Below are 20,514 nucleotides of genomic sequence, written 5' to 3'. Positions count from 1 at the left end.
ATCTGTTTCCATTTCCCCTCTCACTCTGTAGTCTGGGTACGGGTCCACTGCCATGAGCACGAGTCGAGGCTGGTACTGCTGCCATCTCTCTCCAGGGGGCCGTCACGTGTTCCTTTCCGCAGGGAGACAGTCGCCATGGCTCACTGTGACCCGACCCGGCCGCAGGTCCTGGACTGGGACGCAGCTGTCTCTGGGGCTGTTCTGTAACCTCGCTGTCTTGCTGCCAAGGCTGTGCTTCTGCTGCTCATGCCCACCCTCCACAGCTGGCCCAGCTGTGCCCTGGGCCAGCACCACCTGTCCTGTCCTCCTGAGGAGGCAGCCTTGAACCACAGTGGCCCCCAGGACAGGCTGCTCTTGGGGCTGCACTAGAAGGCCTGGCCACCTGCCCCTCGGCCCCTCTCCCAGGGCCAGCCTGCAGCGTGGCAGGCCTCAGGGCAAGACGTGGGGCCTGAGGGCCAGAGCTCGGGGTGCAACCTGGGCCCCTGCTGTGTGCCACATGCAGCCCCAGCTCCAGAGGGCAGAGCCCAAGATCCCAGCACAGCTGAGTGCAGTGGGGGCCCCCCACTGCTGGAGAGCAGCAGCACAACAGGAGGCCCTGAGGTTTCATGTGGAGGGTCCCTGTGGCAGGGTGGGTGGGAGTAGGAGCCAGTGCGTGATCTGGAGGCCGTGAAGCTGAGACAGCTCCTCCCATGGGCCCCCAGCCCAGCCAGGCCCCCAAACTGGGGGGGAAACAGCTGCAGAGAGAAGGGCCAGGTCTCCAGCTCCAGGGCCCCCCACCGCCGGCTCCGACGGGAAGCAGCACGTGGGGCAGGATGGTGTGTTTCTTTCCTTTATTTAAAAAAACATTTTGGGGTGCGGTGTGAGGACACACCTTCCATGGCTTTGGGGAAGACACAGGTTCCAGGTGGAGACACTGGGATAGGAAAGGGGGCAGTACCTGGGGGCCGGGGAGGGGCTGGCCCTCCAGCACCTCTATGCAGAGCGCTCTGGAGGCTTGGGAGGCAGGGGCAGGGCTGCAGGATGCACGGGCGGGCAGGCCAGCTGGGACTATGCCCTCCCAGCTGACCTGCAGTATCGCCCCTCCCAGGCAGACAGGGTTTGCCACCCCATCCTCATCTGCAAGGGCTGGGAAGGGCCATCCAGAGAGGCTGGACAGGAATGGCCCTTTGCTGGGTAGGCCTGGGCCTGGCAGGAAGCCGGCCTGCGGGACCGCGGGAGAGCTCAAGCCTGCGTCTAAGGGGCAGGTCAGGGTGGCCTGAGCATCCCCAGTGAACCAAACAGGATGTGAGCCCCACCCCCCTACACAAGGGGCCCCGCATGAGGTCTCCTAGCAGAGAAACGGGCATCCCGGACGCACCGCCATGTGCAGCTGAAACACACACGGGGTGACGCCCTACACAAATCCTGTGGTCAGGCAGCTGGGCAGGCGACCCCCGGCTCAGGGCGAGGTCAGGCCAGCCCCGCCCCCCCGAGTCCTGAGGGACTGTCCCCCACCACCCCGGCCACCTCCCGGCTCCCTGGAGCAGGCGGCCAGCTGGCTGCCCCGCGGTGGAGTGCGAAGACGCCTCCTGGTGCCTGGGAACGTGGCGGGGGTGCCCGGCAGCAGGGCGGGGCCCAGCGCGGCGTGGGATGGGATGGCCTACTTGTGCTGGGTGACATCAGGGCTGTGGCGTCCCCGGGCCGTGCGGGGCCCAGCAGCCTAGGTGTAGAAGATGACCTCGGGGATCTGGCCGTCCTCCACCGACGTGCCGTTGTTGTTCCCGGCCGCGTAGCAGAAGGTGAAGCACGTCTTGGCCCCCGTCGTGGGCGACTCGTGGGTCACCTTGCGCAGGCCCTTGGTGCCATAGTGGGAGTCCGGGCCCTGCGTGGGGTGCGGGGGGACCCCAGCAGGTCAGGGAGGAGGCCCAGGACCCCAGCTGGGCAGGGCAGCAGGCCCTCCATGGCCTCCACAACGTGGCTGCAACCCTCCCAGCCCCATCACGGTGGGGGGGGGGGAGTGGACTGGGAGTCAGGGTAAGAGGTCAGGGTGGGGATCCTGGCTCAGGTTTGGGGGTCGGAGTCAGTCTGTGGTTTGTGGTTGGGGTCCTGGGCTGGTTTCAGGGATCGGGGCCAGGTTCTGGGTAGGGGTCAGTCAGGGTCCTGGTTGGGGGAGCACATCAGGCCCACCTTGAGCGTGGCACAGGCGGTGTAGTTGACGTTGGGCAGCACCTCCACCGGCTCCTTGAACATGACTCGGAAGGTGCTGGCCGAGCCGTCACAGCTGAAGCCCGTGTCGTTCTGGCCCAGGACCGTGTTGCTGTCCGTGTGGATAATCTGCAGGGCAGGAGCCGGACACAGCTCACCCCGGGCGCCCCTGCCCCGCCCCCCACAGGACCCGGGGAAGGCGGACCGAGGGCTGAGCCCCAACCAGCCCTAGGCCAGCGGTGTGGGGTCCAGCTCGTGACCCTCAAGGAGGAGACCAATGGGGGATGGGGAGGCATCGTCCTGGGTCCCGTGGACCCCAGAACATTCATTCTACCTTGTGGGAGACACGGGACAGACCCCTGACAAGGAAGGAGGGGGAAGGATACGGAGCCGGGGAGGGTTGGGAAGACATTCGACCTTAGGGAGAGGTGGGGGGTGGGGAGGGAGGCGGCGGCAGAAGGATATGGGGGGGCTGGAGGCGGGGCGGCACCTGGATGTTGACTTGGTAATCTGTGGGCCCGTGGATGGAGCCGTAAAGTCCGAAGCCAACCACGAAGATGCGCTTGTTGACGGAGAACCTGACTCGGTCAGAGGAGGAAGATGCTGAACTACCTGAACCATCCCTGCGGGAAGGCAGCCCGGCCCTCCCCTCCCAGCAGGAGGCCCGCAGAAGCCCTCCCAGAGCGCCCTGCGCCCCGCGCCCACCTGATGCGGTCGCTGGTGCCGCTGTAGCCCCAGCGGCTCTCCACCTGCTGGAAGCGGTTGATGCTGCACTCCTTCCCGCGGAGGCAGCAGCGCGGCCGGTCGATGAAGTCCACGCGCGGCTTGGGGTTGACCGTGAAGTGCAGGAAGAGGCTGACCACCTCGCGGTCCACGAGGATGCCCGACTGCGCGGGCCCTGCGGGCACAGGGGGCGGGTTGGGAAGGCCTGGGCGGACCCCCAGGCGCGCGGAAGACCGGCGTTTGGGCTCCTCGGCCTTTCAGAGCAGAGGTCGATCCTCTGGAAAACAGCACGGGAACAAGCAGCGCCCGCGGGGGGCCGATGCCCTTCTGCTCGCCGGGGAGCGGTCTGACGCAGACCCGGAGCCAGTGCTCTGATTCGCTGGCTAATTGGGCAGAACTCCCCAGTCTCCACCTGGGACCACCGATGGTCCACAGAGCACATGCTGCCCTGCTCGTCCACTGGGGCACCTACAGCAACAGGGAGACGCTGCCCCCAAACAGGGGACCCGTGGTACAGCGATGAGACAGCGAAGGGAGGCCACGGGGGGTGGGCCTTACACGCCCCCTGCCCGCCCCACCCCACCCCGTGCCCCAGGACAGGGCTCCCGCCAGGCCTCCAGGACCCGGTCCTCATTTGACAGGAATCACTCATTCACCAGCTTTGAGCTCACTTCTGCCGCAGGGCGGCCACAGCTCACAGCCCCCGCACCCCACACGCACAGATCTTAGCAACGGGAGCGAGATTTCCATGGAGCACGTGAATAAGTGAGATACAAAACTGAATCCAGACATGAACCACTTTTTTAATCTCCGTATGGAAAATGCAGAAGGGAAACTCCATCAGACCTCAGCCAGGACATGCTCAGCCGCACGAGTCTTTTGGCAAGTTTTTTTTTCAAACTTCTACATTCTTGTATTTTCAAGTTAAACAGAACAAGCAGGAGAATCCTCTAGGACACACTGAGTGACAGCTGAAGCCCCGTGGGCACCGCCGCAGAGGGACAAGGCCACAGGCCCAGCTCATGCCGAAGGACAGACACACACATCCCAGGCGCCGGCAAGCTGGGGGTGGTTGGTGGCTATTCGGCCTGGGGGGCCCTCGGGAGGCGTGGTGAGATGGCCACGGGTGGGGGGATGGCACTCCAGGAGGTGGTGGCGGTGTCACAGGGGCCTGAGACCCCAGGGGGCTCTGGTGGCCAGGTGGGCTGAGGGACTGTGAGGAGAGCGGTTCTGGGGGAGCAAGCAGGGCTGGAGAGAGAGGGGCCCAGCAAGGCTCCTGTAGGCTCACGTAGCCTGGCCTGGGGTTCTCACCTGGGGGCACTGGGAAATGTCTGGGGACATCTGTGGTTGTCATGACTGAGGGACTTCTGGCATCGAGCAGGTGGGGACTGGGAGGCTGCTCCACACCCCCCAGGACGTCCCACAGAGGACGACCTGGCCCCACGTCTGCAGCCCCCCGCTGTGCCCCCAGGCCTGGTACTAGGGAGGCGCCAAGGCTCTGCCAGATGAGTGACTCCCAGAGCACAGAGATCACCCCAGCACTGACGTAACACTGCGACCGCCAGCTAAAACGCAGGACACCTGGTCAAGTCTGAATTTCAGATCTGTATGATAAATGTCTGCCAGCTGCACATGGGAGATAACACTAAAACCTCGTTTCTTGGCTGTTGTCACTCAATCTGGCGACCCTAAGCCCAGGTGGGAGCAGGGGCAGCACGGACCCAGGAGAGACAGGGCAGCTGCGGGGCTGCATCATGGAGCCCCATCCAGAAACTTCCAGGCCAGTTTGGCTCCAGGACCACGGTCGGCACCAGCCATGAGACTGACAGAAAGGGGAGGCCTAGCCCCAGTGGGTCCCAAGTTGGCCACAGCCAAGACAGGAGCATTCCCATGGGGTGGGAGGCAGGGTCAGGGCCACCCGGACCTGGGCCCGAGCCCCCAAGGCCCTGCAGCAGTGGCCCCCTCAGCTCCAGGCACTTCCAGCCCTTCACGGGGCTTGTCAAGGACGATGACGCCAGAGCCTGGCCCCCAGGAAGTGCACCCAAGACAAGGACCCCCCCCGGGCCCTGCACACTCACGCACGTGCCTGGATACACGAGACGCGGGGGGAAAGGAAGGCGGGGACCTGGGAGGGTCAGCGTCTGTGGGTGACTCCAGTGTGACACTCTCGAGCCTGGGCAACCTCTCCCCTGGACACGGCGAGTGTGTTGTCGGCACAAAGAAGCTGGCGGGGCTCTTGAGGTGGATGCAGCCGGCCCTGACCCACTGTGGCCGGGCCAAGGGACACGTGACTGAGTCACACTGGGGGTCCCTGGGGGTCTTGCTCCTCCAGAGCAGCGGCTCGGCCCCCCTGACCGTTACCTGCAGCGAACTCCTCGATGGTCATCAGCGGGAAGCGGATGAGGGCCAGTGCCTTGCCCAGCACCTTCCGCTTGTTCTCGGGCGTCACCTGCAGCTGCTGCCGCTGACACTCGGCCTCCGACCAGCGCACGACGGCGTTGAACAGGCGCACCTCCCGGATGCCCAGGGTGTCCCGCTCCAGCACGGCCACCAGCGTGTCTGCAGGGAGGGGCCAGCAGCCGTGTGGGCCCAGCACTCTGGCCTCCGCTCGGCCCAGGGAATAGGCTGGGCCAAACGGAAGGCGGAACTCAGGCTGGCAGGGCCCCTGCAGGACAAGCCGGCCGCCCCGGCCCAGCAGCCTTACCCAGGTCAATGTCCGTGAAGCCCTCTGCCGAGATGGCGTCGGCCGTGTTCTTGTCGATGTTCTCCAGGCACAGGCTGGCAAGCTGTGGCTCGTCGAAGAGTCTCGCCTGTCGAGGGAGAGCATGTCAGCACAGCCCCAGGCAGACCCTGGCTTCAGACTGGTCCTGGCTTTCAAGTTGGGGGTGGGGGGTGGGGGTGCCGGCACAGGTGTCAGCCGAGGCGCCAGCGGATTTTCTTCCTTATGGTTCACAGTAACCAACGGCCTGGGCGGGGGTCAGGTGACGTCTGCTCCAGGCCTGCACCTCTCAACTGGGCACCTAGAGGTTCAGGCTGGAGACGGGCCCTGCCCGCCCACTCCGGTCAGGCAGGAGCCCTGGGGAGAGGGCCAAGAACCACCCGCAGGACACGCAGTGCTGTGCCTCTGACGGTCCGGGAACTCGCACAGGGGACAGGCAGGGCCAGGGAGGGAGAAGATTCTGCTTCCATGTACCCAAGGAAGCTGTGGGGCAGCTCCACCCCCACCCCCTGGGGCCGACTTGGAGGCCGGGACACCTCTCACGGTGGCAGCTCTCAGCAAATGGCCAAGAGTGGTTCCCGCATGACTGGCCTGGCTCTGACCCTTCACAGCGACTCAGTCAGAGCTGAGGCCCAGATACCGGACCACTCGGGGCCGCCCTGTCCCTGCGACTCTGCACCTGGCCTCCCGGCACCCCGCCACAGCCAGTGGGACCCTACAGCAGGGAAAGGGGCCCCCTCTGAGAAACCTAATAACGCAGTGTTTTTCTCCCCACACCTGACCCCCGCAAAAAGGCACCAAAACGCCAACTGGAAACTTTTAGCCTAATTAGTGTAGCGAAGCCCGTCAACAATCTGCACTGAACGAAACCCACCTAGAAAGTCACCGTGTGCCACCAGGGGAGGGGCTGGAGTCAGGGTTAGCGAGGTGAGGGAGACACTCACCCGGGGGCAAGATTTACCAGGGCGCCCCAAACTCAGATCCACCCGGATGCGTCCTCCCCCAGCCAGGTCTGGCGACCTCGCCCGCACACCGGCGCACCTGCGCCCTCGCTCAGACTCAGCATCTGCGCGGGGCCGGCTCTTCGCCCTCGCCCCGCCCCTGCGCCCTCGCCCGCCCTGCGCCCTCGCCCCGCCCCGCCCCGCACCTGCGTCAGCAGCATGAACGCGTTGTCCGCCCGCAGGTTCTTCTTCAGAAATTCCACGCAGTGGGCCTCGAGCGCGGGCACCGCGTACTTCTTGGCGGTGTACAGCGTGGTCATGACCGTCTCGGGCCCGATCTGAACCTCGTCGGAGTACAGAAACCTGGCGGCGGACGGGGCGTGAGGACAGCCGCCCAGCCCCCACCCACGGGCCCAGAACAAGCATCTGTTGCCCTCTGACCTGCGGACAGGACCCCGCAAAGGCTGTTACCCGGGAAAAGCTGCGAGGCTCAGCAGATTCACGATGCCAGCACCAGGAATCGTGTCTGCACAGCAGGCAGGCCTCTGTCCCACGGGATGGCCCCGCGCGTGGCCCTGGGGGGAAGCCCCTGGCTCCTCCGTGGGCACCACGGGATTTGCCCTGGGAGGCAGAGAGGCTTTCACAGCCCCTGACTCGGCCGTGAGGCTGACTGCCACGCTCGGCCACTTCAGGGATGAAGTGCCACCCGCCACCAGCCCGACGCTACATGTGGGTCAGAAGTCCAGGGTAGATCACAAAACCAGCGGAAGAATCTTGAGGCCTGGAGAAGCCGGAACTCTGGCCACATTGGTGGCAGTGCCTCAAAGGCAGCTGGGGGCTCCCAGCCCCATGCCCCTCCCACACACACCCGGTGCCCAGGAGAAAGGAGGCCATGCCGGTTCACAGCAGTACAACCCACGCAAAACAACCAGAGTGTCCCACCCGGCGTCTGGAGGAGCCCAAAGAGCAAATTCCTGGAAGGGGTCCCCTCTCCTGGGACTCAGCCCCCCTGAGAACGCACCAGCAGCCGGCATAGCAGCAGCTGGTGTCCTGTGGGGTCAGGGACAGAGAATGACCACTAAGTCTGCAGTGCCGGGGAGGCCCTGTAACGGGGAAGCCCAGGACGCCTGCAGACGGGGTGGCGGAGCCCCTCACACCGACGGAGACAGTGTCACCCTCTCAGGAGGGCAGCCACGGTTGTCAAAGCCCAGAGATAGAGATGGAAACAGAGATAGGGAGAGAGACAGACAAGGAGACACAGGGACAGCACAGCCTTCCACCCTAGGTCCCACCAAGGTCAGTCTAAGGCAGGGTCTGGCTTACTGCGACCTGTCACCTGTTTTTGGTTTGGATTTCTTTTTTTTGCATGACTTTCAAATTTTTTAGGTTTAAAAATTATTGTAAAATACGCGTAACATAAACTTTACCATCTTAACCATTTCTAAGTGCACAGCTCAGCAGCGTTAAGTGCATTCACACTGTTGTGCCACCATCCCCACCACCGTCTCCAGAGCTTTCTCATCTTCCCAAACTGAAACTCTGTCCCCACGAAACACTCACTCCCCAGCCCCTCCCCCAGCCCTGGCCCCACCGTCCTACTTCCTGTCTCTGTGGATGTGACTCCTCCAGGGACCTCCTGTGAGTGGAATCACACAGTGTGTGTCCTTCTGTGTCTGGTTCTCTCACTGAGTGTCATGTTCTCCGGGTTCATCCACGTTGTAGCAGGTGCCAGAATCTCCTTCCTTTGTAAGGCTGAGTAACATATTCCACTGTGCTCCACATTTTGTTCGTCTATCATCTGTTCACGGACACTTGGGGTGTCCCCACCTTGTGCTGCTGTGAACACAGGTGTGCAAATGTCTCAAGTCCCTGGTTTCCCTTCTCTCAGGATGCACCGAGGAGTGGCACTGCTGGAGCACATGGTGATTCTATGTTGAGTTTTTTGAGGACCCTCTGGACTTTGCACAGCGGCTGCCTCATTTCATGTTCCCACCGGAAGTGCACAAGGGTCCCCATTTCTCCACATCCTGGAGACAACTCTTGTTACTTTCTGGGTTTTTTGTTTTCTAAAAATAGCCATCCTGGACAGTATGAAGCTTCTCTCACTGGTTCTGTCACCTGTTTTGTAAATAAAGCTTTCTCGGCACACAGCCTTGCCCACAGTTTGGAAATCCTTGGAGGTTGCTCTGGCAGTGGGAGGGGGAGGGGCGTGGAGACAAGAGCCCCCAACCCTGCAGGCAGCCTGCCGCCCCTGGTCTGAGGGGACCTTCTGAAAAGTTGCAAAAAGACAGAGGATCAGCCCACAGGCGTCAAGGATGTCACATGGAGGTGACTGGAACCAATTCACACCCAGCGGGGGACTGTGAGCACCAGACAGGGAAAGGAGACAGGACATTGCGGGGAGGGGGGGCACACGATGTAAACCGGCTGGCCTGCGAGGCCCCGCTGCGTTGTCCCTGAGATGAGGGACACACGCCCAGTGCATTTTGTTCCCTACGCTTCTCAGTACTCTCTCTTTGTGAGCCAATACCATTTCTATAATCTGAAGGGGAAAAAATTAACTCGACGATTAAAAAGCTATTTGCACTGCTGGGATAACCCTTAAAGTCACCCAATCTACGCCAGCGCCTCGGGAGAAGAAAGGGGCCTGGCGGGGCGGGGCGCCGGCCTGGGGGCTCCGCCCACCGCCCCGCCCCCGCGCGCGAGGCCCCGCCCCGCGCCCACTGCGCTGTCCTACAGCGCTTGGGAGACGAGACCTGCAACTCAAAACAGTACATAGATGAAATTTTAAATTCTTACATTAGGTTACTCCTTCCAAAACTCCACTGACCACAGAGGATGAAAACTGAGGGACCTCCACGCGCTCCCACGGGGCCGGACCCTGAGAGCACGGTGCTCAGGGAGAGAAGCAGACACAGGAGGACACACAGCGTGAGTCCACGGATGTGAGGCGTCCGGAACAGGCCAGTCCCCAGACACGGGGAGGGGGCTCCTGGCTGCCAGGGGCTGGGGGAGGAAGGGGTGTGACTGCTCATGGGGATGGGGTTTCTTTTGAGGGCATGTTCTGGAATTGGGCAGAGGAATTGGGCACAACTCTGAATGTACTAAATGCCACTGAACCGTACACTTTAAGTGCGTGAGCTGTGTGATGTGTGATATGTGGTATGTGGTATGTGGTATGTGAATTACATCTTGATACAAAAAACACAAAAACAGATGTGGGGCAGGGGCCTCCAGAGCCCACCCCTCACTGGGGAGGCGAGTTCTAGGAACCTCTAGAAAGCTGGGGGCTCTGGACGCCACGTCACCAGGGGTCTGTATTTTTTAAACATCAGGCTATCGGTCCCGCACCCGCGCAGCAAGGACCTGGGGAGTCTTACTTGAGCAGGGCCAGGAAGGCAGCGGGCTCAACGTCAGGCAGCTCGATCTCAGTGGACGTGGTGGCCATTCCCCCGTTGAACATGGCGTCGAAGACAGCGCTGCCCACGGCCAGCACGAACCTGTGTGTCATAGAAGCCCCTGGTCACCTGCTGGTGGCCCACCAGTCCCTCTTCCCCGAGCCCGGTGGGGTGGGGGCCGTCGGGGACCCCAGGGTGTGTCAGGGAGGGTCCCCGCAGCTGTGGCTCCCCTGCCAGCACCGCAGTGGACGCTATGCCCGGAGCAGCCTGCAGTGGATGCTTCCGGAAGGAAGGCGCCAAGGAGCAAGAAGGCAGTGGAGGTGGGTCAACAGCGACAGAGGCCAGAGAAGCAGAAGCACTTCCCTGGGACAGAGGGCTTAGGGCTCTGCCAGCTCCCACTGCACCTGCGCTCTGGCTGGTGCCCACTCCCCCTTCACTCCTCCCTCCCTCATTCACTCCCCCTCCCTCATTCACTCTCCCCCACCATTCACTCCCTCACTCACTCCCTCGCCTGCTCTGCACACAGCTCCCCTGTGCTCGGGCCAGAGCATGGGAACCCTGGCCTTGTTGCAGGGAGGCGGCCATGGGTCCAGCGCACAGACAGCCTGACAGTGGGGTAGAAAGGAGGACACAGGGCCGTGGCAAAGCAAGGGTCAGGGAAGGCCTGGTGGGGACAGGGGAACCGGGCTGAGTCCGCAGGGAAGGGCGTCAAGGCCAGGGGAGCATTAGGAGGCGAGTGGCCTCGCGGAGGCCACTGGGGTCTGCCCTTCATGACATGCCCACTCTGTGCTGCCCACCCACGGTCCCCAGGGCCTGCCTCCAGACAGCGTCCCCCCAGAGGCAAAGTCAGCCTGGGGCCCAGCTCAATGGCTGCCCCTGCAAAGCCCCTGTCCTCTGGGTCTGCAAGGCCCCTGCATCACAGCCCCTCCCAGGGTCCCGACTGTGACACAGGCAGGGCTCTGAGCCACCACCCTGACTTGGAAACCTCTGGAACTGGCAGATGGGGCAGAGCCAGCCCCTCAGCCCACTTCCTGGCCTCTGCCCAGTGCTGGGGCGGCCTTCCCACAGCCCCTAGTGAGCAGTGCCCTCTTCTCCCCGAGAACCCTCTCTCCCCCACCTCCCACCTCCTTCTCCATGGTGGGACGTGTGCCTCCGGGCCCTGCCAGGCCCTTGTCTCAGTCCCCAATCCGGCCCAGGGCTCACGAGCACCCCGAGGGCCAGACCCAAGCCAGGGCCAGGTGGGAAACTGAGTGACATGGGGTGAGCAGTGTCCCCAGCATCACGTCCACCTGGAGCGTCACAGTGGGACTGCATTTGGAAGTCGGGTCTGCGCAGGTGACACCAGCTAGGATGAGATCGCCCTGGTCCAGGCTGGGCCCCAGCACAGTGGCTTGTAAGGGAGCTTTAGACCCACACATGGGGAGACCGGAGCAAGGTGGCCATGAGCCCAGGATGCCCGGAGCCCCTTGAAGCTGCACCCCTGGGGCACCCGGAGGGAGCCTGGCCCTGCCACCCCTGGCTCTTGGACTTCAGATTCCAGAACCAAGGGGGGCCTTGGGGTCTTGCCCAGCCACCTGTGGTGCTCTGCTGCGGCCGCTGCAGGACGCCCCTCCAACTCAGCTCGCAGCCCCACCGCATCCTCGGAGGCCGGGTCCCGGCCCAGAGCTGTGCTCCCGCACGTGCTGAACAAAGAAAGTAGCTTCCTGTCCTCCTCTCTGCCTGGATCTCACACGGCAGCTTGACCTTCTGCGGGGAAAACCTCCCCCAAAGGTTCACTGTCAGGAAGAGTCGCCCAGCTGGGCCTGGTGTGTCTGTGTGGAGCCGGGATGCCAGACGGTCACACACCCCCAGAGCCCTCGGCGGGTGCAGTGACAGCCCCAGGACCGGCAAGGCCCGGGTCCGAGGGGCTCGTCTGATCAAACGCATGTTTCCTCCACCCACAGCCCTGCTTGCCCGGACCCTTGGCCACCAAGCCCGTCCCCGCAGGGCCTCTTCTATCCATCCTCAAAACCGTGTAAACATAGCAAATCAAAACCACAGCAAGGCACCACCAGGACCGCCAGCTGGAATAAGAAACACAAGCAATGGCAAGAGTCACCAGGGATGTGGAGAAATCGGAGCCCTCGTGCACGGCTAGTGGGCACGTAAGGTATGTGGCCGTGGTGCAAGCCAGGCTGGGGCTGAACACAGAGTGGCCACCTGGCCCAGCAGCGTGTGCCCAAGAGAGATGCACTCACGTCCACACAAACCCTGTGCACCAGTGCTCCCGGCAGCACAGCCCCCAGGTGGCCGAAGATGGAAGCAACCCAGCGTCCACTGACAGGCGATGGACACACACAGTGCGGTCCCTCTGTGCAAGGAGTGCCAATCAGCTTCAACAGAAGGAGATTCTGACGCAGGCTACAACGTGGACGGCCCTGAGGACAAGATGCTCAGGGGGAGAGCCAGACACACGGGACAGATGCGGCCTGATCCCACTCACAGGAGGTCCCTGGGGGAGTCGCATCCACAGAGACAGGAAGTAGATGGTGGGACCAGGGCAGGGGAGGGGGAGTCGGTGTTTCATGGGGCCAGAGCTGCAGTTTGGGAAGATGAGAAAGTCCTGGAGACGGTGGTGGGGAGGGCGGCACAACAGTGTGAATGAGCTTAACGCCGCTGAGCTGAGCTCTAACGAGTGGTTACGATGGTGAATTTATGGTCTGTGTATTTTACCACAATTAAAAAAAATATTTTCAATTAAATACTACCCTGAAGGGGAGGAGAAGAAAAGACCAGCTACGTACCCTTGGGAAACGGGTTACAGGCCAGAAGAACTGCACCCAGAGTCTGTGCTTCACTCGGGAAGAGCACTCTTCACGGGTGAGGGTTACTCTACGCACTTGGTCTGCGCCACCAAGCAGAAGTGTGGAGAGTAAGAGCCGGGGTTCTCATCAAGGGAGAAGAGAGTTAGGGGAGGGGAGGGGAGGCTGGAATGAGCTCTGCAGGGCTGAACCGGAGTCAGAGGACTCAGGATGATCTCATGGCTTTCAGTGGGTGCATGGATGGAAGGGTGGATGGAGAGAGACCGAAGTGAACAGGGGGATGTGTGTGTCAGTGCACTTCCTCGCTCCATCTGCTCAGACCGTCTCTAACCATCAACACCCCAGCAGCCCTGGGCACACTCAGAATGCACACCTTGGCTGCTAAATACCACCTTCCACTAAAAGGACCCAGGCTCCTTCCAGGGCTGGGGCTGGGCAGGGGAGGTGCCACAAAGAGCCTGGAGGATCTTGTGGGGCCAGGAAGTAAAGAAATGCTCCCAACGTGAGGGGGAGATGCTGAAGGGAAGAGACACAGAAGCCAGCTGTTCGGACTCCCGACAGCCAGACCTGGGACCACAGGAGCAACCAAATGACATTCCTACCAGATGGTGACCCACACAGTAACACAGACATCCACGAGCCGGTGAGGATGGAGTATGTAACTCGAGGAATGTGTTAGGGCTAAGGAACAGCTCTTCCTTTTAGAATTCCAGTTAGCAAACGCAGGAGTTACAGAAACAGGCACTCATCATACGGCGGACGCCAGCGTAAATGACCCTCTCCAGCAAGAGCCACCAGCCCACGGTGCTGCACCAGCGCACAAAGTAGGAGGAAAGCGGGGGGTCTGTACAGTCCCAGAGTATCCCTCGGGGAGGGTGACATCCAGGGGGGAACTTACCCCAAGGCCAAGACTCACGTCACAGGAGATGGGACAGAGGGACGTCAGAGGCTCCTGACACAATACATGGAGAAGGACACACACCAACGTGTGACATCCAGACACACAGAGGGATGAAGGCAGAAGACAGGGAAAGCCGGAGACCGCCGGAGAGCCGAGTGCCTGCACTCACAGCAGACACAGCAGACGGGGAGGCGAGGAGCCTCCCTGGGGAACGGAAGTTTCCTGTGAACGGAGGGTCAGGACACCAGCAACAGGTAACGATGCAAATGAACGCGAAACAGGGTCCCCAGGTACACAAAGCAGAAACTGAGGACAATGGGACAATCTACCCATTATCATTGGAGGTTCCGATGCCTCAGTCTCCAAAACGGACAGAACAACCTAGCACCACCGGCCGGGACACGAGCCTGAGGCCGCATGGCCAGCCCAGCGCTGCGGGACCTCCGCCGACGGCGCGGGAGGCAGGCTCCCCTCGAGCACGCCGGCCCATTCTCGGGGGCACGCCAGCCCGAGGCCACACCCAGACACGTGGAAGCCCTGAGAGCGGCCACACACGGAGGAGTTCAACTCTACACCAACAACAGAAAGACATCGGAGACGTCCCCAAGTATCTGGAAACGGACCAACCCTTCTAAGCAGCCTTCGGGTCAGAGAAGGAACACAAGGGGACCTAGACAGGCTCTTGACCGGACTGAAAATGCAAACACGGCTCATCAGAGTGTCAGGGGTGCAGCCGCAATAGGGCTCCGAGGCGCACGGCACACACGCGTCAGTACAGACCTGAAGTCCGCGGGGTGCGCTCCCGCTTCCAGGACCTGGAGGATGAAGCGCAAGTCCGACCCAAAGCACAAAGGGAGCAACAGACGTGCGAGCAGGAATCTCTGAAACCGGGGGTGGGAAAACAGAGCCAGACCCACGAAGCTGAAAGGTTGCTCTCTTAGGGGGAAGTCAACCATGGCGAGAACTTTGGAGAGACTGACCAAGAAGAGGGAGAGACACAGGTTACCAAAAACACGGCTGAAAGAGGGAGCACCACTACAGGCCCTAAAGTGCTCGAAGACACGGACTGTCAGAACTCACGGAGAGGGGGGAGCCTAAGCAAACGGGGAGCAAATAAGTGAAGCAGGAGTGGAACCCCCCCCCCACGGCAGGGAGGGTGGAGCACGTGCGCAAGGCCCTGGGTTCAATCCCAGTAAACAAATAACCCTAGCTCCCCCTCCCCCAAAAAAGTCTTCCCACAAAGAAAAGCCGATTCCCAGGGGAACGCTGCCAAGCACGCCAGGAGAGGTAACACCAACGCTGCACAAACTCGTCCCGAGAGGAGAGGCGGGAACGCTTCCCAGCTCACCTCTGAGGCCAAAGACACCGTGGAGGCCGGGGCACCGCGAGGAGGCCACCTGGGAGCACAGCTTGGCAGTTTCTTAAAATGTCATGTACAAGCGTCACCCTGTAATTCCAACATCCAAGCCCTGAGTATCTGCCCAAGAGAGGGAGCGACGCCTCCACACACAGGTTTCCACACAGCCGTTCACAGCCGCATCACTCCCCGTCGGGAAAAGCTGGGAACAACCCAAACGGCCCCTGACGGGGGACTGGAACAGCCGCGGTCCACCCATGCAGTGGAGTTCAGCAGTGACTTCCTTTAGCAAGAAACAGAAACGCGCTGCTGATGCCAAGTCGTGGATGGGCCTCAAAAACAGGACACTAAGTGAAAGAAGCCAGACCAAAGCCCACAGATTCCATCGCTCCCGTATGAAATTTCTTAGAACAGCGTAACTAGAGACGCAGAAAACAGATCACCGATGGCCCGGGCTTCGGGGTGGGAGGAGGGCTGGTGCAAGTGGAGACAGGGGCCTTTCGGGGTGACGGCAGCTCCCCTAGGCTGGGCGCCACCGGGTGTCCCACCAGTGCAGAGACTCTCCACACAGCCCACTGTCAGATCAAACAAACCGGACTCCAGTCAAAGCTCTCGGTAGCACCCCCCACCCAGACTTCATGGACGCTCTCAGAGAACAAGGAATGGAAAGAAACTTGTTCTCTTGTTAAAGAGAATTTGTCAGAGACCAGCATCAATGCCCACATTTAACTGCAAACAACATCTCTGACACGGAGCAGTGCCTGGATGGTCGGAAGTGCAGCCAGAACAGAGAAAAACACGAGGCAGAAACACGAGTGGGAAAGAGAAACTGACTGCCCATGCCGCGATTCTCTCATCTGAAATTCTAAGACTGCCCCGTCCAGCGTCACTGCTGCTAGTCACACAGGGCTTATGTAAATCTAAATTAAAATTAAGTGAGATAGAAGATTCAGTTCCTCGGTTGCGAGAGCCACACTTCAAGCGCTCAACAGCCACGTGTGACTGTGGCCAGGCCCAGAGAGCACAAAGCTAGAACCTTCCCGTCGTTACAGAAAAGCCTACTGGGCAGCGCCAGACCACAGAACCAGCTGAAAAATTACCAACACGAAGACGGCTTCAGAAGAACTTGTTCGCATCAGATAAAGATACATAAGCAAGAAGTCTATAGCTCCCCAGAAGGAGCCAGCTAGAAAAAAAAATGTAACAAATTACTCACAACAGAGGAAAAAAACAAAAAATAACTAAGCAAAAACTCCACAGTGAACACGCACAAGCTACTTGAGAAATTACACCACTTTCCTAAGGACACACAAACACGCCCTGGATACACGGAAAGAGCCGTGTTCCCAGACAGACTTCATATTCTAAACGATCAGCTCCCCCAAACTTTGGGAAGACCAGTCCGGCCGGGAATCAGTAAGGGGAGAGCTGGCCAATCACAGCCCTTGGACCAAATCTGGCCCATCACTTGTTTTTGTAAATAAAGTTTTATTGGCACACAGACACGCCCACGCATGTATGTGTTGCTCCATCTGTGCTGCTCTGGACAGTTAAGCAGCTGGGGCAGAGGCCGCGTGGCCGGCGGCAAGTCTTTACTCTCTGGCTCTCGACACAAATTCGCTGGTGCTGCGCTGGAGGGTAAGGTCCACAAGGACAAAGAGATGTTTTCTGGCAGCACCATTTCAATGGCTGCTGGAGGAAAGGAGGGACGGACGGATGGGTGATTGATTCTGGAAGAGCTAAGTGTGTGAGACTAGATGAAAAAGTCCTGACAAGGAGTAAGACTGGGAAGAACACCCTCAGCAATTCTCGAAACACACCACAGCCACAGTCATCAGAAGCCGTGCTACTGGGCTAAGCTCGCACAAGGAAGTGGATGAAGGACAAGGGACCCCGGACACAGGCTGCTCCACTTCCTGGACTTCTCTGCCAGGCTGAGCTTTCTGTGATGAATGTTTTCGATGCTAATGTCGTAGGGCCGCCAGCAGGGCACACGGCGCTTCCCTGAAGGTGCTCAGCATTCCCTCCGAGGGGGCCCGTGAGTGCACACGCTGGACTTGGCCAGGTAGGGGACAAGGCTTTCCTGAGTGCCTGCTGTGCGCCAGCTGTTCTCCTGGGCCGAGGGCGGGGGCTGCAAAGTTAATCTTGGGGGGGGGGGCTCCTAGTGAGGCCTGAGCTTGCCTAGACCCGGGCCAGCGCCTGCCACTGTCACAAATGCCAAGCCAGACCCCGGCCCTCTGATGCCCCACGCCCCCGGTCACCATGCACCCAGAGTCATGACCACTCTGAGCCTCACCCAAGACCACCTCCCATGTGGGTCCTGGGAGAGGGCGGGTCCAGACCCCATGGCCTTCCTCAAAGTCAGCGTGAGCTCCTCCCCTACTCTGCTTTTTAAACTGTGTCCTCAGGCTCCTCCCATGACTGTCTGGAAGACTGGCAGGTGTCCTGCAGGATGTCCCCAAGCTGGGTTTATCTGTTATTTTCTCCAGTTAGACCAGGTGCACTGGTTTCCTGGGGCTGCTCTGCCAAAGTCCTGCAAACTGGGTGACTTGAAACAACAGGAATTTATCCTCTCACGTTGTGGGAGGCCACACGTCCAAGGTCAGGATGTCACAGGGCTGTGCTCCCCGCAGAGGCTCCCGGGGAGGGTCCTCCCCCCTCTTCCAGCTCCTGGGGGCCCCAGGCCTCCCTTGGCTTGTGGCTGCGTCCCTCCAGTTTCTGCCTCTGTCATCAGTGGCTTCTCCTGTATCTTATAAGGAGAAGGAGACTTGTCACTGGATTTAGGGCTCACTGAGAAAACTGAGGATGGTCTCTTTCTGAAACTCTTATTCACATCTGCAAAGACCTTTTTTCCAAATTACGTCCCATTCCCCAGTTCTGGGTGTCAGGACGTGGACAGGCCTTCTTGGGGGCTACCATTCAACCCACTACACTGGGGTCATGGGTTTGGGGCGAACACACTGAGGTGCAGTGTCCTTCTCATCACTTCCACTGGCGGGGCCCTGACCCCCCCCCCCCCCGGACATCACCCTGAGGCCGCCCTCGACCACCTAGCTAAGTGGCATCTGCCGGGTTTCCTTCCCCAAGGTCAGGTTCCAGTCTACTCTTCACACGCAAGCTCCCCACATCCAGGCCACCCAGGAGGGAGCTGGGAATTCGGTCCAGCCAGGCAGAATGAGACACATCATTAGGAATTCTCCCATAAGGAAGTTCCGTCCCCTCCCCGCTCCCGTACGTGTTTTATCAGTGAGGCTGAGGGGTGTTTATGCTCTGGGTTCTGTCCCCAGCTTTGTTTTAAGACAGCCCGTCTATGGGACAAGCCCCGGGCCACTGGGATAAGCGGTTCGTTAGGTCACTGGATCCATCCTCCCAGCCACCCGGGGGAGGTGGTGTCTGAGTGGTTGGTCCTGAGTCACCGCGGGGAAACTGAGGCACCTCAGAGCCCAGATCACCCACTGGGCAGTCAGCTACCTGACCACTGCAGGCAAAACCTCAACAACACGTATGAAATAACCACCCAAAGGCTGAAAAGAAGACAATGAACTAGAACCTCCGACGGGGAGGTCCATAGAGCAGGAATATGGGACGAGAAAGACACAGGGCGGCCCATCAACCAGCAGCCTGCTCCCGGCAGGAGGCCCTGGGGACCCAGCCGCAGGCCTGGGACCTTCCTCGGACAGGAATCCAGACAGAGCTGTACATAAATAACCAAGAAAGGCCAGAAAGAAGCCTCTTGAAGGCACAAGTTAAAGGCTACATGTCCGAAAGGTGGGGAGGACGCTCACTGCAGGTTGAGGGACACTCCAGGCAGACTGACAAGAACCCCCCACCAGCCCCCTCCCTTGACAGAACCTTCCCCAGCACCCCCAGCGAGCAGGATCAGAGGGACCAGCAGTGGGCAAGGTGGGGTCTGACATCAGCCCCACCCCACCCGGGAGTCTGGAGGCTGCGCCCTGGAGACTAGCAGAGGAATGGGGCCTGGACCAAAAACACCCTTCTTTGAAGAGGAGGCTTGGGAGCTGGGGGGTCAGGGAGGGGGGATGTAACAGAGCTTGGGGGGGTCACTGGGGGTCCTGGGTTCACAAGGTGGGAGTCAGGTGGGGCTCTGGGGGTCACAGTCCCAGAAAGATGGGGCACTCGAGGGAGGAGGGCACTGGGGCAGGATGGCAGAGCCCAGGGCGGAGGAAGCGGAGGGAGACAGCAGTGTCTGGGGGTCCTGTGGCTGGCCAGACTGAACTTTGCAGGGCCTGGAGAGCCCAGCAGGGGTGGAGGGGTCACAGGGATGCTGGAGGTGGAAGGTCACTGGGCTCAGGAGATCCTGGCCAAGGTGGCAGGGTCAGGGGTCACAGAGCCAGGGGTCTCCAATGGGGGCGAAGGGGTAGGGGGTGCAGGACCAGGATTTGGCTAATATCTGGGGTACCAGGTGGATGGGAACCTGGCAGGGTCGCAAGGCCCAAGGCTGGTGGGGCCCCGGGATGGTGGGTCCTGAGAAAAGCAGGGTCCCAGGGACAGCGGGTCCCAGGTCCAGGGGATGGCGTGTCCCGGGGATGGCAGGGTCCCGGGGAGGTCCCGGGTCCCGGGACGGCGGCCCACCTGTGCGCCGGGATGCGCTGCGCGCCGAGCCCCTTGCCCACCAGGAAGTGCACGTCGCAGAGCACCTCGTTGTTGAAGAGGAAGGCGAAGCGCTCCTTCACCGTGGGCTTGGTGGCCTGCCAGTTGTAGACCGGCTCGCGCAGCAGCGCCGCCGCCCCCGGCTCCTCGGCCGCCCGCTCTCCGCCCGCCGCGGCCTGCGCGCCCGGCCCGGACACCTGCGGGGGCGGCCCGGGGGCGGCGGGGGCCGGCGCGGCGGCGGCGGCCGCGTTGCCGGGGGCCGGGGCGGCGTTGGCGCTGGGCCCGGGGCCGCCCCCCGCGCCCGGGCCGACCCCCGGCGGGCAAGACGCGCGCCCGCCGCTCCCACCCGCCGCCATCTTGTCGGTGCGGCGCCCGGCGGGGCGGGGCGAGGCGGGTGGGGGCGGGGCGGCGGGGGGCGGGGCGGGTGGGCTGGGGAGGAGGGAGGGGGCGGGGCGGGGGCGAGCGGGAGGAGACCCGGTGCCTCAGACCCTGGGCCCCGCCTCCAGACCGCTGGCCTCAGACAGGGGCCCCACGTGCTAGACCTCATACTTCAGACCCGGGGCCCAGACCCCGGACTCCAGATCCTTTACCTCGGATCCTGGATCCTGGATTCTAGATCTCTCACTTCAGACCCCGGACCCCGGGTTCTCGATCCTTTACTTCTGACTCCGGACTCTAGATCCTTTGCCTTGGACCCTGGACTCTGGACCCCAGATCCCTGACCTCACACCTCGGGCCCCAGATTCTAAATCGCGAACCTCAAACCCTGGACCCCATACACTAGAGCCCAGACCAGGAACTGCAACCCCAGACCTCAAACCTCAAACCCCTGACCTCAGATTCCAGATCGCCAGCCCCAGATCCTAGATCCTCAGTCCC

General features: G+C 61.3%; 1 protein-coding gene across 3 annotated transcripts; it reads right to left on the bottom strand.

Annotated features, from left to right (window-relative positions):
- Nucleotides 1-813: 813 nt before the first annotated feature.
- Nucleotides 814-20,015, bottom strand: BTBD2 (BTB domain containing 2). Of its 3 annotated transcripts, XM_032466045.1 has the most exons (10): nt 19,618-20,015; nt 9,948-10,067; nt 9,367-9,573; nt 6,774-6,930; nt 5,612-5,717; nt 5,269-5,466; nt 2,890-3,082; nt 2,675-2,762; nt 2,167-2,313; nt 814-1,861 (listed from the first exon to the last, which is right to left on the bottom strand). In XM_032466045.1, the coding sequence occupies exons 1-10, from the start codon at nt 19,989-19,991 to the stop codon at nt 1,700-1,702; spliced, it is 1,752 nt and encodes a 583-aa protein (XP_032321936.1). In that variant the 5' UTR covers nt 19,992-20,015; the 3' UTR covers nt 814-1,699. The 3 variants fall into 3 exon arrangements, with proteins under 3 accessions (XP_032321936.1, XP_032321937.1, XP_032321938.1); XM_032466046.1 differs by lacking the exon at nt 9,367-9,573; XM_032466047.1 differs by lacking the exons at nt 814-1,861; nt 2,167-2,313; nt 2,675-2,762; nt 2,890-3,082 and adding an exon at nt 3,691-4,155.
- Nucleotides 20,016-20,514: the final 499 nt, after the last annotated feature.

Source organism: Camelus ferus, chromosome 22 (genome assembly GCF_009834535.1).
Source record: "Camelus ferus isolate YT-003-E chromosome 22, BCGSAC_Cfer_1.0, whole genome shotgun sequence".
Classification (NCBI taxonomy): Eukaryota; Metazoa; Chordata; class Mammalia; order Artiodactyla; family Camelidae; genus Camelus; species Camelus ferus.
Note: the sequence above shows the minus strand (reverse complement) of the source record. Positions and strands in the feature narration are given on the sequence as shown.